At 36.6% G+C, this 18,882-nt stretch overlaps 1 protein-coding gene across 4 annotated transcripts in view; it reads right to left on the bottom strand.

The window, feature by feature from the left end:
* CNKSR2 (connector enhancer of kinase suppressor of Ras 2) overlaps positions 1 to 18,882 on the bottom strand; it is a 202,976-nt gene that overhangs the window by 49,418 nt on the left and 134,676 nt on the right. For all 4 annotated transcript variants that reach the window (XM_062515145.1, XM_062515146.1, XM_062515147.1 and 1 more), the window contains 4 exons: positions 6,146 to 6,194; positions 5,122 to 5,294; positions 2,953 to 3,026; positions 409 to 480 (listed from right to left, as the gene is read on the bottom strand). In XM_062515145.1, coding sequence (XP_062371129.1) covers positions 409 to 480; positions 2,953 to 3,026; positions 5,122 to 5,294; positions 6,146 to 6,194 — 368 coding nt within the window. The remainder of the gene's footprint in view (positions 1 to 408; positions 481 to 2,952; positions 3,027 to 5,121; positions 5,295 to 6,145; positions 6,195 to 18,882) is intronic.

The following is an 18,882-nucleotide window of genomic DNA, read 5'->3' as shown; positions in this document are numbered from 1 at the left end:
AGCATCACATGTGTTTGGGAGCATGCAAAGATGCGGAGCTGGAGATACCTCACCTTTGCAGGTGCCACACAGCCAATTCCAGAAACCTGGAATTCTGAAATTGTGTTTGGATGTTGTTCCACACACTGTATTTATTTCTTTTTAGATACATGTGTCCTGGTTTGGACAACATGGAATCATGTTTCAAAAGATTTCAAACCTCCGTATCAAAAAAGAGGTAATTTTTGCATGAATTGAATAATTAACATATGAAGCCAGTCAGAAACAATGTTACTCTGGACCTATTTTCTCAGCATTTAAACTTATCATTTTAGACTGACAAGTAATTTATTAAACCTGTGTTATTAGTATCTTCAAGAAGTGTCACATTTAAGGAATGGGCCCTTGAACTTTGCTAGATTTCCTTACCTGTTCATATCATCTAGATGTTCAGCAGCAAAATAAAAACTTTTGATCTTAGGATGGCAGGCTTTGAATGCACTGTAGAGGAAAAACATAATTAAAAAATGTAATGGCACAACTGCTTTTTTTTTTTTCTGAAATGTAAGATCACATGGTCACCAAGGAATGAGATGAATTCATATTCTGAGTTGCTGCATGCCCCCAAACAGTATATGAACATACAACTTTTAGGATTGCGCCAGGTTTCACCAAGTAAAGTGCTCTTCAAGTACCCTTCTAAATAATCCTTGATTCATGCAAGCATAAATAATTGTTCAACCATCACCTTCAGTGTACTGTATGTGGATAAAGTTCATCAGTTAAGGATAAAATTTAATGTATCAGGTAATTTTGCTGATATACACAGAGCTGTCAATTTTTTCTGAACAGAAAACTGTCTAAACAACTAATTCAATACAACAGTAAGCTTCTTAATCCTTGTGATTTCTCATATCCCAGTGACTTTGACACTACCTTTAGCTCTAATGACTGCATTTCAAGCAGGAAAATGTGATGTGCTGATTGACTTCTGAAAAGCTGTCATAAATCAAGTGTGTTCATGAGGTCCTGAGCAATGGACAACTACATCTCATTTTTCCTTTACACCAAAGTAATCAACATGACTGGGCTGAGGGAATTACTGCATTTCATACATAATACAAAATAAATTACTAGAAAGAATCTTTTAACTATGTTGGATAAAGATTTATGGTGAAGTACCTCAAGACCCAGCAAATGCATTTAAAATAATGAATAATTTACAGTAGAGAAGAGTAATTTCGAGAATAATGTGAAGGTGTCTTTTAAGAACAAAAAAAATGTAACAGCCCTAAAGAAAATAAGGAAAACTACAAACATGATACATGATAAGCACCATCAACATTTTTCAGAGACATAATGGATTTTATATATATATACACATGCACACACACACACATATATAATGTCATATAATAATTCTCACTCTCTAATCAACTGAGTCTCAAAAAAATGGCAATGACGATGTTCATGCTTATCATGCTTGCAATTTTCAATATGCATGGCTGTGTGCACACAGATGTACACGCATCTCTGTTTCAGAAATCAGGCAAATGAAATTGATAACAGCAAAGTTACTACTAGAGAAGGTAACATAACACTGAGGCTGAACAGATTCCTCTAAAACATGACAGCATAACAGTGTTATGCAAATCAAAGCAGATGCAGAGACATCTGCTCAGTTTAGAAAGACATCATCAGGTTACTGAGACCTAAAACTGGACTTCTTAAAACTGTTACAGCATCTGTCATCTGGATTCTTATAGGGTTTTTTGCCTTTATCTGCTGCTCAAGCAAAGAATGTTAATAACCACACTTTACGTGCGGCTATTCAGTAGACACTAAATCAAGTAAAACCAAACCAAAACAATTTAAGCAGGGTGCAATTCTGAAAAATGAGTTGACTTTATGCTGCTGCTGAAGCATAAAAGAAACAATGAAGCACTCTTTGCATGTGGCCCAAGGACACAGGACAAGGCTCAAGCTAATGTATCTTTTATTTTTTTTTAATGCAAGTTTAATCTTCTGCCCTTCAAGACCACCTTTAAGTATAGAGTTCATCCCAAAGAGAGATATAGATCAACTGATACAAGGTTGGTGCTTTCTGTAGAACTGTAGGTACTACAAATAATACCATTTTACATTTGAAAATGATGTTTTGCACAAATTTCAGCAATTCCAGTCCTGTTTAAAAAACTGTACAAATCATTAGAAGGCGAGGCAAAAAATTTTGAACAATAATGACTTTAAAATTATCTCTGTGGGAGCATGCAACTGTCACATTGCTACATAAGCTTGAATTTATCTAAATAATGAATGGATTTGTGCAATGGCACAAATCTGGATAGCAGCATAAACAGGTGAGAAGAAACGTTCTTTGAGATCTTTAGGTCACATAACAAAAACACAACAAATCACTGTAATTCTCTCTCTTTTTTTTTTTTAACTCTGCCTCAGGGCTGAAATGTCTCAGCAAACTTTGAGATGATGCTAACTAATTTGGAGTTACATTAAATATTGATGCCTGCCCATGAACTTGGGGACTTTTTTGTTTGGATGGTCTTTGTCTAATGCTTAAAGCTCTTTATTGAGTATAAAGCACACACACACTCTCCAACCCCCAACAAACAACAACAACAAAAAAATAGCAACCCCAAAAACAAAGGAAAAAAAAAGAGAAAGGAAAACTAGGAAAACAAAGGAACAAAAGCAGCCAGGCAGTCTTCTTGCTCATAATTAATTTTGGTCTAGTTAGGCACTGTGGTTCATGGTGAAGTGAAAAAATAGCCTTCTTTGGGCAAGATGGCACACACAACACAAAAAATTAATTTGCTTTATCTGTATGACCTTATTCTGTGATACAACCTCATGACAATTGTAACAAAGTCCATTATCTCCCTGTTTCAGGGAAAACTTTGTCCTTTGTTTGCACTTTATTCATTGTAGCACTGCATTATTTTTAAGCATGCTTACTATTTCTTGCGGCATTCACTGGCTCTGTCAATTTTAAATTCAGGTAGACTGATGAATCCTTCTGCTTTTTCATCCTGCAAAGATAGTTCCAGATATTACTGTGGCTAAAGTTTCAGGAAAAAAGCTCCACCATGTTGAAAACTTACAAATATTTTCACTTGCCTGCTTCTTACAAAAGGAATACTAATGTCTGCTCTGCTCTGGCAAACCTCCCACAGAAGTCACTCAGACTTTTGCAGAAGTAGCAAGGCAGATCCCTTGGCGAAAACTACAATTTTAAATACCCAATTTTCTGAAACAATTTCACAGCTGAACCAACATTTGAAAATAGATAAAATGACCAAATTTATTCAGTCAATTAGTTATTGTAGTAGTTAATTTTTTTTGGAAAATGGACTAATTAGTAAGGAGAAATGCAACCTAGTGGAAGAAACAGAGAAAAAAGCAATTTCAATGGGTGTTGTTTATCATTTTTATGTATCACAGCTAAGAGGCATGATATCTCTTCAGCTACTTTCGTCTCTCTACAACACTCAGAATATATCTGACCTTCCTACCCTCTCCTCTGAAGATTTACACTTTTTTTTATCAGCTACACAATCTCTTGACTTTTCACAGTTTGAAAGCATTATTTATATTAAGCTACTATTACATCAACAACACAGACTCCCTTATTTAACGGCTCATAACTTTGCATGCAAAATTAATACAGGATCATAGAAATTAAGCTGGAAAACACACAAATGTATTTGAAGGAATTCCATGAATATACATCTTTTCCTAAGAGTTTAAACGGTAATTTACACCACATATGCAATCCATATGCCTTCTTAAAATAAGTAAAAGGCACAAATCAGCATATAAAACTGGAGCCATTTTGTGAAAGGCACAGGATTGTAACTGGTTCTGCATTAGCAGGTATTTAAAATCAAAAAGACACTGTTTAGAATAATCTAGCTATTTCTTTTTTGAATGGTTGCCTAGAGAAACGGAGTCTTGGCAAAAGCAGCATTGGCTTGGCTGTCCACCTGCCACTGAGGGACCCCCTACCAGCCTTTGAGTCTACTGGTGATGACAGACACTGCGCTGAGAGAGCTGAGGTCTCAAAAATAACCAGAACTCAGAAAATCTTGGGAAAACTTGGGACAGGCAGGAGACAGAGCTGCTGAGAGCACTGCCCTCCCCATGGGGAAGGATGGCACAACTCAGAGGTTTCAGCTGCTCCTTGGATCTGGCTGCTGAGCACCAACTGCACCTGTAGGCATCAGTAACTGCCCTGATGAAAACCTTGTGGTAGCCAAGGGAGGGAGAATGGAGAGGAGGGAGTTAGAGTTACTGATCTGAGCTGGGATCAAGGTACAAGTGGAATGAGTCTGAGAAAACAGATTTTGAGAACTCTGGCTATGGAACAACTTGCTTTCTGTTTACTCAGGGAGAAGTTGCAGATTGCTTTGCAAAGGAAAAAAATGCTTGTTGTGATTAAAAGAACAAGTCCAGGGCAGAGTGCATGCAGATGTTAACAGCGGTTTTACCTCAGCATACTTACTAATGAGTCTAATAGGATTAAAAATCAAGGTATCCTAACACTGGTAAAAAGCTTTGCGGCTAAAGCTGATATAATAAATGTGTATAATAATGCAGAAAATGTTGCATAATCAAAGCTGCACACAATTCAGCTGGGATGCTCCTGTGGTTTTAAGTTCAGCACATATGAGCACTGAAATCATATCAAAAGCTACAAAGAAAAAACAACAGGAGAACAGAACTAAGAAAACAGAGCTATCTGCTTTAATTGCCTAGCAGAGATAAACAAGGAACACCAGGCAGCACAACATTAAAGTTTACACTTCCGTGACTAAGCTTGAATGACAGGATTAAATAATTACCTTTTCACTTTCAAGGGTTCAGGGATAAATTTATTCTAAACCGGTGTCATGAGGACACAGAAAACTGTGTTATTTCTCCATGTAGTAAAAGGTGCATTAGAAGGAACAAATATCTCAAAACCCTCATGAAATTTTTTCAGGCGGTTAATATTAATTTTGATATTATTATTTGGGTGAATAAAGTTACTAACATATATAAGCACTGAAAGCATTGTTTTCCCACTAGATCATGACTACAGCACTACACAAAGTATTCACTTAGACTATGAGTACAGATGTTTACCTCTTCATTGATATACCAATACAGAGATGTGTCCTTCAGGACAAACCAGTACTTCTTCCATTTTTGGGAGAAATAACTCTTGGCATCCTTCTTTTTCCAAAGCCAGCCTTCACAGTCCCCTCGACCAAGATCTTTACATGAGATCCGTCTTTTGCTTTTACCAGGAATAGGAGCTGAAAATGACAACGACGTGAGGTGAAAGCATTTGATTTGTCCACTAAATCAATGAGATACCTAGTCAGAAAGCACTATATATCTGTTTAAGAAAATTAATTGGAAATTTCAACCTCAAATTGCCATGAAAATTATTACAAGCATTCTATTTTGACCACAAAGCAAAGCTTATGCACACCATTGTAAGTTAAAAGCCAAAGCAAATCAAACCAAACCACGTTCAACATCTCAGAGCTCATCTTCTATGGATAAGACCCAAAAAAAGCAACACAGAAAGGAAAGACAGAAGAAAGGCAAGATATTTAAAAATAAGAAAAAAATATTATTTCTAATTTTAAACAGATTTATATTTCACATTAGAATAAGGCACACAACATATAAACTCATGTACTTCCCACTTGGTTACCAAATACAACTATTTAAGTACGTCACAGGTGTTCACAAACCTCTCTTTGCAGCTCTTTTGGAAACTAAACAGTTACTAAGGCCTTTGTACTTCAAAATCAAAGGAGGAAAATTTACTATGATATAAATTACCTGAGAGCGTAGGTAATGAGCAAGTGCTGCAGTGAGGCATTACCTGAACACAGCTGGAAAAACCAACCCTGGCCCCAAAGAGGCTAGAGTCTAAGTATTCAAAAAAAAAAAGATAAAAGCAGATACATGAAGGTAGAGGAGCATTAGGAAACTATGAGACATCAGTAATGGACTAATACATTCTCAGCATGATCAACTGAACTGAACATTTTATTGGAGCTACCAGTTAGAGCTCCTCACATACTGTAATACCATAAAATTAATCTTGGCAATTCCCTTCCTACCCATATATGAAAATAAATTTATTTTTTACCTTTGTTCTTCTTTTTACTTTTCTGCTGTAGAGAAGACTGCTGAAATGTCTACAAGAAAATCAAAATAGAAGAGGTGAAAACACAATGTTTATATTCAACCACATACTTCTAATAAAAGAAATGTTACGTGAAGTCATAACAGGCAACACCATCCAAGAGACTTCTAGGCCTAAGAAAAATGTAATTTTAGTTCACCTGTCCATAAGGTTGTAAAGCAAAAGCACACTGTGAAACATCTCAGAACAAATCACCAGTTAGGTTGCCAAACCAACTGTAGTTTCTGTCCAGAATGGTCACCCTTCTCTTGTTCTGTTAATAAAAAAGGAATTTCTCTGTTTACTATGATAACGAAGCTACACAGCCCATGTATTTCTAATTTACACACTAAATAAAGTATTCTTGATATCTGTAAGTAAATATGCAAAATAACACACTAATGCAGCTAATAATAACAGCCTAATGCAGCTGTGTAAGTATTCACGCAATGGTCATTTGACCATCAGACAATTTTCTCAGAACCAGGTCTAGCATTCTAAAGGCACCAGCAAATTCTGCTAAATCACAACTGGGAACAAATTTCCCAAATAAAAAGTCTAAACTAGAACTTTATTTTTTCATCAGGTTTTAAGTGGAGGTATTTCTCTCCAGCTGATCCATTCCCACAAACTAACCCACTACCTTGACAATGACACAGGATAGAAATGGCTCCTTTATTTAAGATCTTATCAGATTAATAATAATATCAGTAAATATTAACACATTTTATAACCATTTCTGTTTATAAACTTGGACTCAGATAAGTACAATCTCCAGTGAACTAAAAAAAAAATAAATTCTGTAAATCAAAAAATTCTGTAATCAGCCAAAATTTAAAGACATGATTTCACTTGTTTTGAATTTTAGTTTTCTAGGAAGGCAGACAAATGTATCAGCCTTAAAACTAATACAAGGTCACACTAGAGTGTGTCTGAGTATTAAAACCTCCTATTTCAGCTTGCCAGGAGTCAATACAAGAAATCAACACTTTTGTGTCACTTGGTAAAAATAAATCTAAGCAAAAGCACTGACAGCTCTCCAATCCCAAATCCTGTTCCTAGCAGGTAAGACAAACCCTCAGGTTCAATTCAAAGAGCGGCTCTGGTTTTGCACGTGGCACTTAGTGCTATGGCTTAAGTGACATGACATTGTTTGGTGAAATGTTGGACTCAATAATCCTGGAGAGTCCTTTTCCAACCTTAATGACTCCATTGTAATCTTCTCTCCCCTGCTTCCCACACCCGAGAGCTCACCTGCAGCAGACTCAGCTTCAAAGGGATCTCTTGCTTCATGGCTGAGATTTTCATGCAGCAAAAACCAACATGCCCATGGGGAAAAATTACCAGCAAGACAATACTTAAGTGTAATTAAAAAATGTAACTGACTGGCTAGATGTGGTGATGCCTCGGAGACCCTCTCTGACAAAATCAATTCCACTCTATTGCTACCTCAGAGGGTCAAAGTAAGCCTCCACTGGGAAGTAAAAAAGATCCCACTCATTTTAATTCCCTGGCTCTTGTCCTTTTTCTTCTGCTACTGGTACCAATTAAATCAGCAACAGCTCTCAACAAACCAAGGCATCAACACCATCCCAATTACATCACATGAAGTATTTCAACCTGCAAAGGACTGAAAGAGATCTTAAGGAGTAACAGAGCTGCTGAGAAGAAGTGTGCAAACTCCCTCTGAAAATCTTACTTAATTCAAACTGGATGAAAAAACCCCCCACACATAAAAATCCAAAACTTCAGTGCTTCTCCACAACTCAGACAATTTCATTCTACTGTTTGACTTTTCTGCACTACTGTTTTCACAATGTCAAAACAGAAAAGGAAAATCTCTGCTCCATTTTCTCCCAAGTGATTCTGAGAGCAGGTGAGAACAATATGAAAAGCCTTCTCTTTAGATGTTTTGTCTGTAAAATGAACCTGCAAACCTCAGCTCACACCTCAACTTCTGAGTCAGTTTTTGGGAAGAAAGGGTAATGAAGGGGTATCAGTTTTTAACAGGAAGAAAGCATGTAATTTACATGTCTAACCATTTTTCCATACATTATGTTATATTGCAAAATAGGTTTTATTAAATTTAGTTATTATTCTAAATTAGCTCATTGAATTAAAACATAATTAAGGGCAAAGTCTACAACTGAGCAAAGTTCCTGGGAACTATTTAAACTATAGTGATTTTAACTAACACTTTAGACTATTTTACATAGATTTCAGGCTTCAAGCTAGCTGACCCTTTGCAAAAAACAGCACCATCTTTCTTCTTAACTCAGAAAACGTATATGAAACATAAAATATGTAATTAGAAAACAGCACAACAACAGCAACAAAAAAGTGAGGATGAAATCTAAAAATCCTTCTTTTGTTGCTATTTTAGGAACTCACTGAATGCAATCTACAGCCTCTAACCAGTTTTAAGATAATGCTTAGTGCCATTTTCTCAGTGTTGTCAGGAGGTCATGTCCTTCCTCCTGATGAGAGTAAGGCTTGCTTTGAAGCCAATACTGGATCTCATTGTTCTGAGTCATCTCTAAGCATAGACAAACTATCTCCAAAGGGGTAGATTCAAGGGCTTCTTTAAGCAACCAATCTTCATGTTGGCCACCATAATGTTTCCCCTTTAAAAACAGCTTAATTCTGTGATGTGGCAAATACGGACATAAGTAACTAGCACTTCTAAATTACATGAAACCAAAAACATGGATTTACACCAAAACATGAAGTTTAGTTGTACTAATGCAAACTTGCTGTAAGATACTGTTTAATCACTTGCCCACAAAGCCAGATTCAATGTATGTTCATGGCATTTTGATTCTGATACATTTTGAGCTTTGAGTTATTGCTCTCATAAACATGTCCCAGTTTCCAAGAATCCACCTCTTTTACTAATTCTGAGAGCAAGCATGAAATGAAATAGAAAGCAGCATTCCATATTAAAGAAAGTTTTTAGTAACTCAAAATAATGACTAAAACGGAAACAAGACAGACACCAAGAAGATTAGATAGACAAGTACCCTAAGACAAGAGGAAACTGGCACTCCTGAAGAAAATTTTAAATTGTTTAATCATGTTCTGTGTTATATACTTTTCAGTCATCTAAAATACAACTAGAAAAACTTTCCATTGCCCAAAAGCAAGGTTTATGTTTAACATATATCAAAACCCCTTTGAATACACTGAGACTCAGTGAGTTTTTCAGACACAATGATTTTCTCCTGTAATATGTGATCGAGTATTTAATAATACACCTAGACCAAGCCCTTTGACAAATGCATCTCTAAGGAGAATATCAAAGAAACATTTAATGTAAAGATGTCTGCCTTTCCTATTAGCAGCCTCAAAGGACAAGTATTTTAAGAGGAATAAAACACCATTAATTAAAGGGTGGTGTTTTTTCTATGTTTCTGGTTTGGTGTTTTGGTTTTTGTGGGGCTTTTTGGCTGGGGTTTTTTTGTTTGTTATTTTGTCTGTCTGGTTTTTCTTACAAAGGTTCTAGCATGCTTCTAGCCCTACTTTTTTAAGATCTTAGCTGCAAATTCCATGAGGCAATGGAGACTTCATTGTGCAGGAAAGAGCCATAACAGTTCCTCTCTTCCTGCAATTGTTCATTACCAGACTTCCTGTGTGGGTTGGGTTCACTTTAACAGTCTTCAAAACGATTGACAGAGTTCCAAAAGGCCAGCAGACTGCACACCTGTAAAGAGCAACCTGCCCCAGCACAAGCCTTTAAGGATTATAAGCACAGCAATGCAGCTACATTGCAAAAAACTTGCAGGTGGGGGCTCACACCAACCAAAGAGATCCACTGGCACGTAACTGTACTTGCTCTTTAGCAAAAAAATAATCCTGTATAGGTGGAATTATCAATACTATCTGCATGCATGCAATCCCACATCAGCACCTCTGTATGTATAACACAAAATTTTAAAGAAATGAGACTATCATGTTTTTGTCTCATTCCCAGAGTTTCACTCCTCAGAGAAAGTATTTATTATTGGTTAGTCCTGTGACTGCTCTATTTTACTCTGTAGGGAAACAAGATTGAAAGTTAATCATTGATGTTCAGAAGCTTGAAAATATAGTTATTATTAATTTACTTAGAACTAATCTCATAGCTCTCTATTAGGAAAAATGTATTAAAATGAAAGTGTGAAATTGAATTTCGATTAATTTATTTGTTTCCTGCCGAAGAGGAAAAATAATAAACTGATCTCTCAATACTAATATTAAATTGGAGTGAAACTTCTATCTGAAGAGGACAATGTCTGATAAAACTGTTATGAGGAATGTTAGAAAACTTCTATTCCAGTTGATAGCCCCCCAAAAAGGTAAAAAAAAATAGACTGGTTATCAAAATGATACATTGGAGAAGAACTGTTATTTTGACAAACTTCAAGAGTCTGAGGAAGCTGTCTAAAGGTTTGCAGTCAAGCTGTTCCTTAGAGCTTCTCTAAGATCTAATATAAATTAGGTAGGTGTGACCAACAATGTTACGTCCCTGTACAAAAAATAAATATATTCTAATAGTCATATAAACTTCTTCATAGTAACGGACTTTGTAGGTCTACCAAAAAAAAGACCACAACTGAGGATTCTCTGAAGGAATAGATTTGCCATAGCAACTAGTACTAAATTGGACAGCTCCTAAAATTCTCATTCAAGGGCTTTTTTCTTTCTCCACTATTCTTCAGATTAGTGAAGAATTCTTCAGAGATTTTCACTCACTCATTTTAAAAAAAGCTGGAAGAAAGAACCAGGTTATGGAAAAAATAATATCCAATTCACCTACCGAAATTTGAGCTCAGTCTGATTGGAAGGGAAAATGGTACATATCTTTATAGCTTTATTTAGAGCTCAGGTCAAATCTAATTTTTCTCAAGCCGCAAGTTTAGACACTCAGGAACTGTTTACAGGAAGGCAGTTTCCCTCTGTCACTGTAAGACAGCTTTCTCTATAGTTTCAGCTTGTAAGACATCTGATTACTGGAACTTTCTGCTACAGAAGCAAAAGCCAGTATCTGGGAAAAAAATGAAAGCTGGTTCTGCCAATTATATCACTGATCTCTCACTTTGAGAGATAGCTCTCAGTGCTTTGAGAGCACTGGCAATGTTCTATTTTCACAGTTTTGATATACCACATACACATTCCTCTGCATTTGGTGTGTTGAGATCCAGAATTTCAGAGCTACAAGACTGAAAAAGGGGAAAATGCAAACCTATTTAGATACATCACACTCTACATCAGTATTAACATCTCATGCTTAGGGGAACTTGCAACACAGAATTTTGCCAAAATATTTTTTTTTTTTGTTTACCATCTTGTTTAGTCTCCATTAAGAACTTAAGAGAAAACAGTACTAATTATTTTTGTGGATGTTTGGGGAAAATAAAGTTTTCAAGGACTGTGTTACAAAGACATGATAAAGGAAGACCTCTGTCAGATCAGAAATTCTGAAACCTGCCAAACAGCAGCAGATTTTCTTCCTTGCATTTTGTTAATAACCACAAAGAGAAAGAAACAGAAAAGAAACAGTTTTTCTTAAGAAAAACTTTAAGAGTTTTTTACTGTAAAAAGGTAGGCTGAGATCTTGAAGCTGCCAGCTTTTTATCTGCCTCTGAGGTGAGCAATGGCTTTATGAGCTGTGCAGGATGGTCTCCTTATCACAGTCTACAAGGATTGATAATATCGAAGATGTCTATTCTTTTCATACACCTGCTCCTATGTCTGCTTATCCAAGAAGAAGAGGCTAGCTAAGGGCAGAACTACAATCCTCTGAAATGTGACAGCAAGCACATCTTTTCTGCTCAGGGATTCTTATTCATTCTCCCATTTCTAAATGTTTGCTTATCATTTGAGGGGGGGGCTCTGTGGCAAATGGCACAGTAGTTAGCAGTTAGTTAGCAGTTACAGTGGTTAGCAGTTGCAGAAGCTAGTGCAAATATTTTGTGTGAAGTTGTTACATAATGAATGCAAAAATAAAATGATTTTTTTAAACCTTCAGGCTATTTGGAAAAATAATATACAGTGGTGCTGCCTTCCACCACCAGGGAAAGATTTTCCTACTTAGCCATTAAGCCACAGGGCTCTTTAACTGAAATACCAAAGCAGTAAAACTCCTGGACAATATTAACTTTAAATGAGAGTTCTCATATTCCCCGAGTCTTTTTGACTGACATAACAAGGACTGCAGCACTGTGTTATAGCTGCCTGAAGCAAATAAGAATAAAAAGTTAAACCACACAAGTGCTGTTCATTAGAATAATTTATTCTGAGATCATTCTTCTGCTCTACATCTATTTTGAAACATGTAATTTTGGTACCTCCCACACTACTTTTTATTGACATTAAGAAATCCAGGAGAGAAAGGGAGGATTCAAAAACTGTATGTATCCTTTAATAGCAAAAGTCCAAGATGCATCAGTTGCTCCATCACTGTGTGTTTCAACTGAACCCATTTAAGAAGGAAAATAGAAACTAAACTATCACCTATTGCAGAACAATATTTAACCATATATTTTGATTTCTACTCCCCATCAGTTCCCAGTTTAACTTCTTACTGAGGAGAACAGACCAGTCAGGAAAACTACAAAACATCTGAGGCAGGAAGTCAGCCCTGGAGATAATTTTTTCCAGCCTTGTTGCTCAAAGCAGACTCAAGCAGAGAATATTATTCAGGGTTGTGTCCAGTTGGGCTTTTAGTATCTCCAAGATGGTGACTCCATAAACTCCATGGGTAACCTGTTCCAGGTAAAGCATCTTCACAGTAAAAGTATCTTCTTATGTTTATATGGAATTTCCCATATTTCAATTTTTGTCCATTGTCTTATGTCCTTTCACAGTTGTCTGAGACAAGTCAAAAAAGCATTTGAGAAGTCTTGTGGATACTTGTGCCCTGCTGCTATGCCCCTCCAGCAGATATCAAATTTTGCAATTTCCTCTAGGAAAAATCTTGCTTTGCTTAGGAGATTTGTGTTATTCATAGGGAAGGTAGATTTTCCTTGTATGCTTATTTAAACAAGACTGCCCAAACAGATTTAAGAAACTTATTCTTGATCTATTATTGGATTAGAGCAGTTCTCTGTGGCACAACATGGAGCCAATCTTGGACCATCTCAGAAGAAAACAAACTGCTGTAAAACAAACAAAAATCACCCGAGGGGCATTAACAACATCTTGTACCAAGTCCATGGTCTTTGTAGAAGAAAAATCATTAGCCTGGAATAAAAGTCCCATGCCCCCTTACAACACCTTGGTGCTTGCTTATGGCAATGAGCACGTACACCTTCCTCTGCAGGAGGAGTGAGCAACACTTCTGATTGTGCCCTTCAGCATGATCTCTTTCATACTGCTCTGTCAGACTGCATGACAGAAAAAACCTGAGAAAACAGATTTCTGCTTTAAGGAAGATACACTATTGCAAGTTACTCTCTGTTAGCACTTGGACATAATGTGCTTTGGTGAAAGAAACAGAAAACTCCTTCTGGCTTTCAACAGAGGGGAAGTTCTCAGGGGGAAAAAAAGGAAAGAGTTTCGGTACATCAGGAATTATACGTTCTGATAAAATACATACCAAACACTTCCACTGCCCTTATGAATTAAGGCAGAAAAAGAACAATTCATTCCAGGATAAAAGTCTCATTACTTGCTGGAATTCAGTTAAATTTCCCCTAACCGTAAGATGAAGCAGCCTTTTGCAGAAGGTGGGGAAAGATAACATTAGGTCTTTTTAATTCTGAGCTGGCCATAGTGACCTTATGGGTAGAAACCAGCTTACAAGAAGTTTTACACATCATTCCAAAGTCAGAATTCTGTAGTGCTGGAAATACTATCTACTTAGGTTAATCTGAAAGCAAAGTGATATAGTTGAGAAGTGGACAAAAAGCAGTTATTGCTTTATGAAAAATACCAGGTTGGTTTTTCCTCCACAGCTCAGTAGCAGAGATGGATTGGCTGACTCAGGGATCAGGTACTAAGCAACAAGCACTTCTCTCCAGTGAAACAGAAACACCTAATTAAACAGCTTCAGTTCAGGAGCTGCAGTGCTGCAGAGAGCCATTTTCCTCCCAGACGGAACCATACAATCTCCCATATTGTGTGTCGAGGGGGCACCACTGTGTAAGTGGGGCAGAGGAATGGGGCAGAGACTCCTCTGGAGACAAAAACCACTACTTGGAAAAAAAATCCCTTGTTCAGAAACAATGGAGCTCTTTGGCAAAGCATTCTGATAAAATGGCACGCTGAAACAGGGACATGTGCTCCATTAATTCAAACATTTCCACCACTCAATACATGCCAAATTTCATGACACATGCCAGCCAGTGTCCTTGGTTAAATGCTTTCATAGTCCTGGTATCTCCCTTTCCTCTGTGCAGAAAGGAGAACAGAGAAGAGCCAGTAGAGAAGTCAGGCCCTAGATCAAAGTTCTCCAGGATGTGACACTCCTGACCATATTGCAGTGCTAACTCATGCTGAGTCCCCTCTGTGCAATACCTGACAAACTTCTCTGCTAAAATGTGCTGCACCTAATCTCACCTTTATCGAAGGGGAATAACCAAGGGACTAAATCACTTATTCTACATTAATAAAAAATAAAACTGTGATATTGTGATTGTACCAGCTACAGGTAATGTAGCTTACTGATGTACAAACAATGCTAATACCTACAAAGGAAATGGTCCTCTATCAGATAATAAAAGCAGGATACAATCAGGAATGATTCTGTGAAATAAATAATAGAAAAAAGCAGAATGGGGATGTGAAAGGAAATTAGGAAATGTTCTTAGATGAGAGATTTATTAGTGTATAGATCTACGTCTCTAGATCATATAAAATTACACTTTCAGACCATTATGTTCTATGCAGTAAGGAATAAATCTAGATTGGAAGAGCTGGACTAGATGACCTTCACAGTAGCTCTCTCATTTTTAAAGAATTCCCCACTTTGTCATGGAAAGAAATTATGACAGGTCATTTTTTTTTCCCCTCATGGTCACAGTGCAAAAGAAGGTAATAGAGAAAGTTTAAACAAAAAATTTCCACAAAAGACTCCCAGTGTGCTTCATGATGGCCCATAAATCAATCTTACCTCATCTCTAGAGGATTTTGCTTTGCTGCAATAATTAACTCTGGATTTTAGTAAAGATCAGACAGTATATAGAATTAGATGAAAAATCTCCCATATTCAATACTTTCAAATTTCATTTGGCCACCACTTCCTTCAATAAGAGCAAATTAATGATATTAACTATTTCTTTCAAAGAGAAACAATACAGAAGTGAAAATAGTCTCTAATCTGTGACAGGAATAATTTACCTCAAGAACAATGCAGATATTATTCCATATAATTAAAAGAACTTAACTCTCGCTCCTGAGGAGACTAAGTATTACTGTTTCACAAAATATATGCTTAAACAGAACTCAAATATAAAAGCTGCATACACACATCTACTCTCTTCAGTCTTAAATTCAAAGGACTGAGAGTCTAGAACTGGGAAACAGATGTGAGATTACTGAGGCACTTTCCCAAGATGATTTTAGCTAAGCAGCAATGAAACAACAGAAACTATGCCTTAAATCTGGGCAAGCTGCTATCCACTCAGCTATTGCCAAAATACCTGTTTTGCTGTACATCTCCAACTTTTCTGCCATGGGGAAAGACAAGCAGTGCTGCAGGTTGACTGAGAGTTCATTCAGTCTCCATCTCAGGAGATGTTCAACATCCAGCTGGACAAAGCCCTGAGAAGCCTTGTCTGACCTCAGAGCTGGCCCTGCTTTGAGTCAAAGACCAGAGCACAGAACCTCCTGGGGTTGCTCCCAGACTGAATTATCCTATTATCCTATACAGTTTATGCTAGTTTCTGAGGCATCTGGGTTTTGTTTTTCTGTAGCAAATTCATTAGACGCCTATCTCTTGCTGGCATCTTTCCTCCCCTCTGTCCAACATTTTACTTGGAATTATGACAACTGGATACTCATTCACCCAGTTTATCACCTCTTACTGGTCCCATCACTAGTAACAGCAATTTATACCATATTTGAATGTGGAATTTAATACAGATCTGAATAGGATTAAGTGAAAGAGATTAACTGTAATAGCAGAGGACTAGACCCAGGAGGCCCCTCTATTCCTCTATGTTGATTGCACTAGCCTAAAAATAATATAAAGCCATATTCCATTAGCAAGGAATTTATATTCTGTTTCTCTCTTGCTTTTTCTCTCAGAAATGTACATTTATTTTTAACCAAATTTTTACCAAACTCAGACAGTATAGCAAAAATCACCTTTGACCACAATAATCTTATGGCCATGCCAATAATTTTCCAATTGTTGCAAGAAAGGCATATTTTGCTTATTGGTGACCTGTTTTACTGTATTGTTTGTTTTATATGCTACACAGTTTACTTATGACCTAGATGAAGCCCCTACACAGATTTTAACAACATGAATACTATTTTTATCACTTATTTTGTGTCAGTTACATTTGTGAAGTGCTGCATTCAAATGAAAGGATACATACAGTATTGTTTACAGGGTTTCTTTTGGGCATATAGAACCTGGCCAAGTCCTGGAACCACAATCCCAACTTGAGAATGTGAGATATGCTGCTCTCCTGTCTGAATCAGATACACAAACCCACCAGTATCCAACTGAAAGAAACTCCACATGTGCCAAATGTGTAGGCATCCAGAGCTGTCCATGGCCAATGTGATGTGAGATATGATGGTGCTCCATACTCATGAAGGCAGCAGATAAAAATTTCCTATCATGTTTCTTTTCCTTACCCTACCTTTCCCTTACTTAATTTTTTAAGTGTTGCTCTTTCTAAATGTCTCTCAGAGCAAAGGGCTGTCTATACCTGAACTATAGCAGATTAGGCTGATGATAAATGGATACAAGCTCATGATGCCTTTATAGCACAACTGCATTTGCTTCTCTGCATTGCATTATATGAAACATTTTACTAGCACTTTTGCCTTTGAATAGACTTAGAGGCTTTTGAAATAACTCCAAATCAGATTATTCTATAACCTCATAAGCCTCTTCAGCTCAGTTTCTACTGCAATGCAGTGAGTTTCTTCTATTTCCACACATATGGACCTAGTTACCTTTACCTAGCCTTATTTCCTCATTACATCCTCACTGATGGAAAAGGGAGCAAAGAGTTAAAGTCCTAGAACAGGCCAAACAACCCCTAAGGCTACAAAAACTGAGATGGACCAGTATAACCCAGAGAAGAAAGATGCAAATGTCTTAAATGTTCCAGTCACCTCTAGAGAGGGATATCCAGGTGCTTAGCTTTTAGCAGCCAAGCTCTGCTGGAGCTTCATGAACATACAAGTACTTGAGAGGAAACTCAGGCACCAGAGCAGCTCAGAGTGCTGCACTTCTCCACTGAGGCACCCTGGAGCCCACTCGCAGTCCAGTCTGACACAGCTGTTTTTGAGAATGCTGGACATCCTGAGAAATTACACCTTTTTCACTTGTGAAATTTCTACAGCGTATGTGCTACTTTTCATTAAGGTTGGTGTTTTCCTACCTTTACAGTAGAAGCTAGAGTGTGCACAATTATATTTAATGGAAAGAGGTAACTTGCAACAAAGCGGTGAAGAAATGATTTTAAAAATAATTTTTTACTGTGGTAATTAAGAGACTGAATTTTTTCACAACTATTTCCAAAACTGTAAATTATATTTATTTAATTTCTGGACAGTTACTTGCAATCCAGTGCAGTTTCTTAGCTGGGAATATGCTAATGGATTTTAACTGGAACACAACCACAATTTTTTTACATTACATAATTCTTGTATTTTCAAAAAAGAGTTTAAGATTTCCTTTCCTGATAACTAAAGCACGTAAGTCTGTAATCTATCTGCAAGTTTCAGAATTATTGTAATACATATATTTAAATGGAGATGGAAGGCCACAGCAAAGAAGTAACACTAATTCAAATATTAACAAAAATTAGAGAGATACTACTGAAAAATATCTTTCACTATGCATTTAGGTTAAACTGGACTTTGACACCAACTGCTGGATTTTTACTCTGTAACAATTGCATGTCTAACTATAGACTACTGTTAAAACAGTGAGGAGAAAAAGAAAAAAGGGAGCCTTGTTATTTAAATACTGCCATAGTTGGACTGCAAACATTTTTAAGAAGAAAATGTACCAACTCCATCTGCTGTAATGGTACAATGACATTCAAAATTTCAGACTCCTACTTAAAATCTGTGCAACTGGTTTTTAATTTTTTCTCTACAATTTTTTTTGTTTATTTACAAATACTCATAACAAAAAAAATTCAGCAAACAGAAATTCTCTAAATACTGTGGTATTTACAATTATAGGAACCTGTTAGTTTTTCAGTGGGGTAGTTTTGTTAGGGCTGTTTTTTTGGTAAATCATTCTGCACTATTTAATGTTTTTTAGATGCCATTTTTATAAAGAACATTTTTCTGATAAATTGATGGGCGGCTTGCACACAAGTTTATTAGGAAACTAATATGCACATGTCCTGCACTTTAAAAAATGCTAGTTATTGGGTACTATGATTAAATGGTTTTATAAATACATGCATATTTGATTCAAGAATTTTTATCAAAAACAATGTAGTTTAAATTTTTTCACTTTTTTACTTCCTTTCAGCTTTTCTGCAGAGAGGAACAGGAAAAGGGAAAATCAACCACTTAAGTAG

Source organism: Cinclus cinclus, chromosome 2 (genome assembly GCF_963662255.1).
Source record: "Cinclus cinclus chromosome 2, bCinCin1.1, whole genome shotgun sequence".
Lineage (NCBI taxonomy): Eukaryota > Metazoa > Chordata > Aves > Passeriformes > Cinclidae > Cinclus > Cinclus cinclus.
This window is presented reverse-complemented; position numbering and strand designations above follow the sequence as displayed.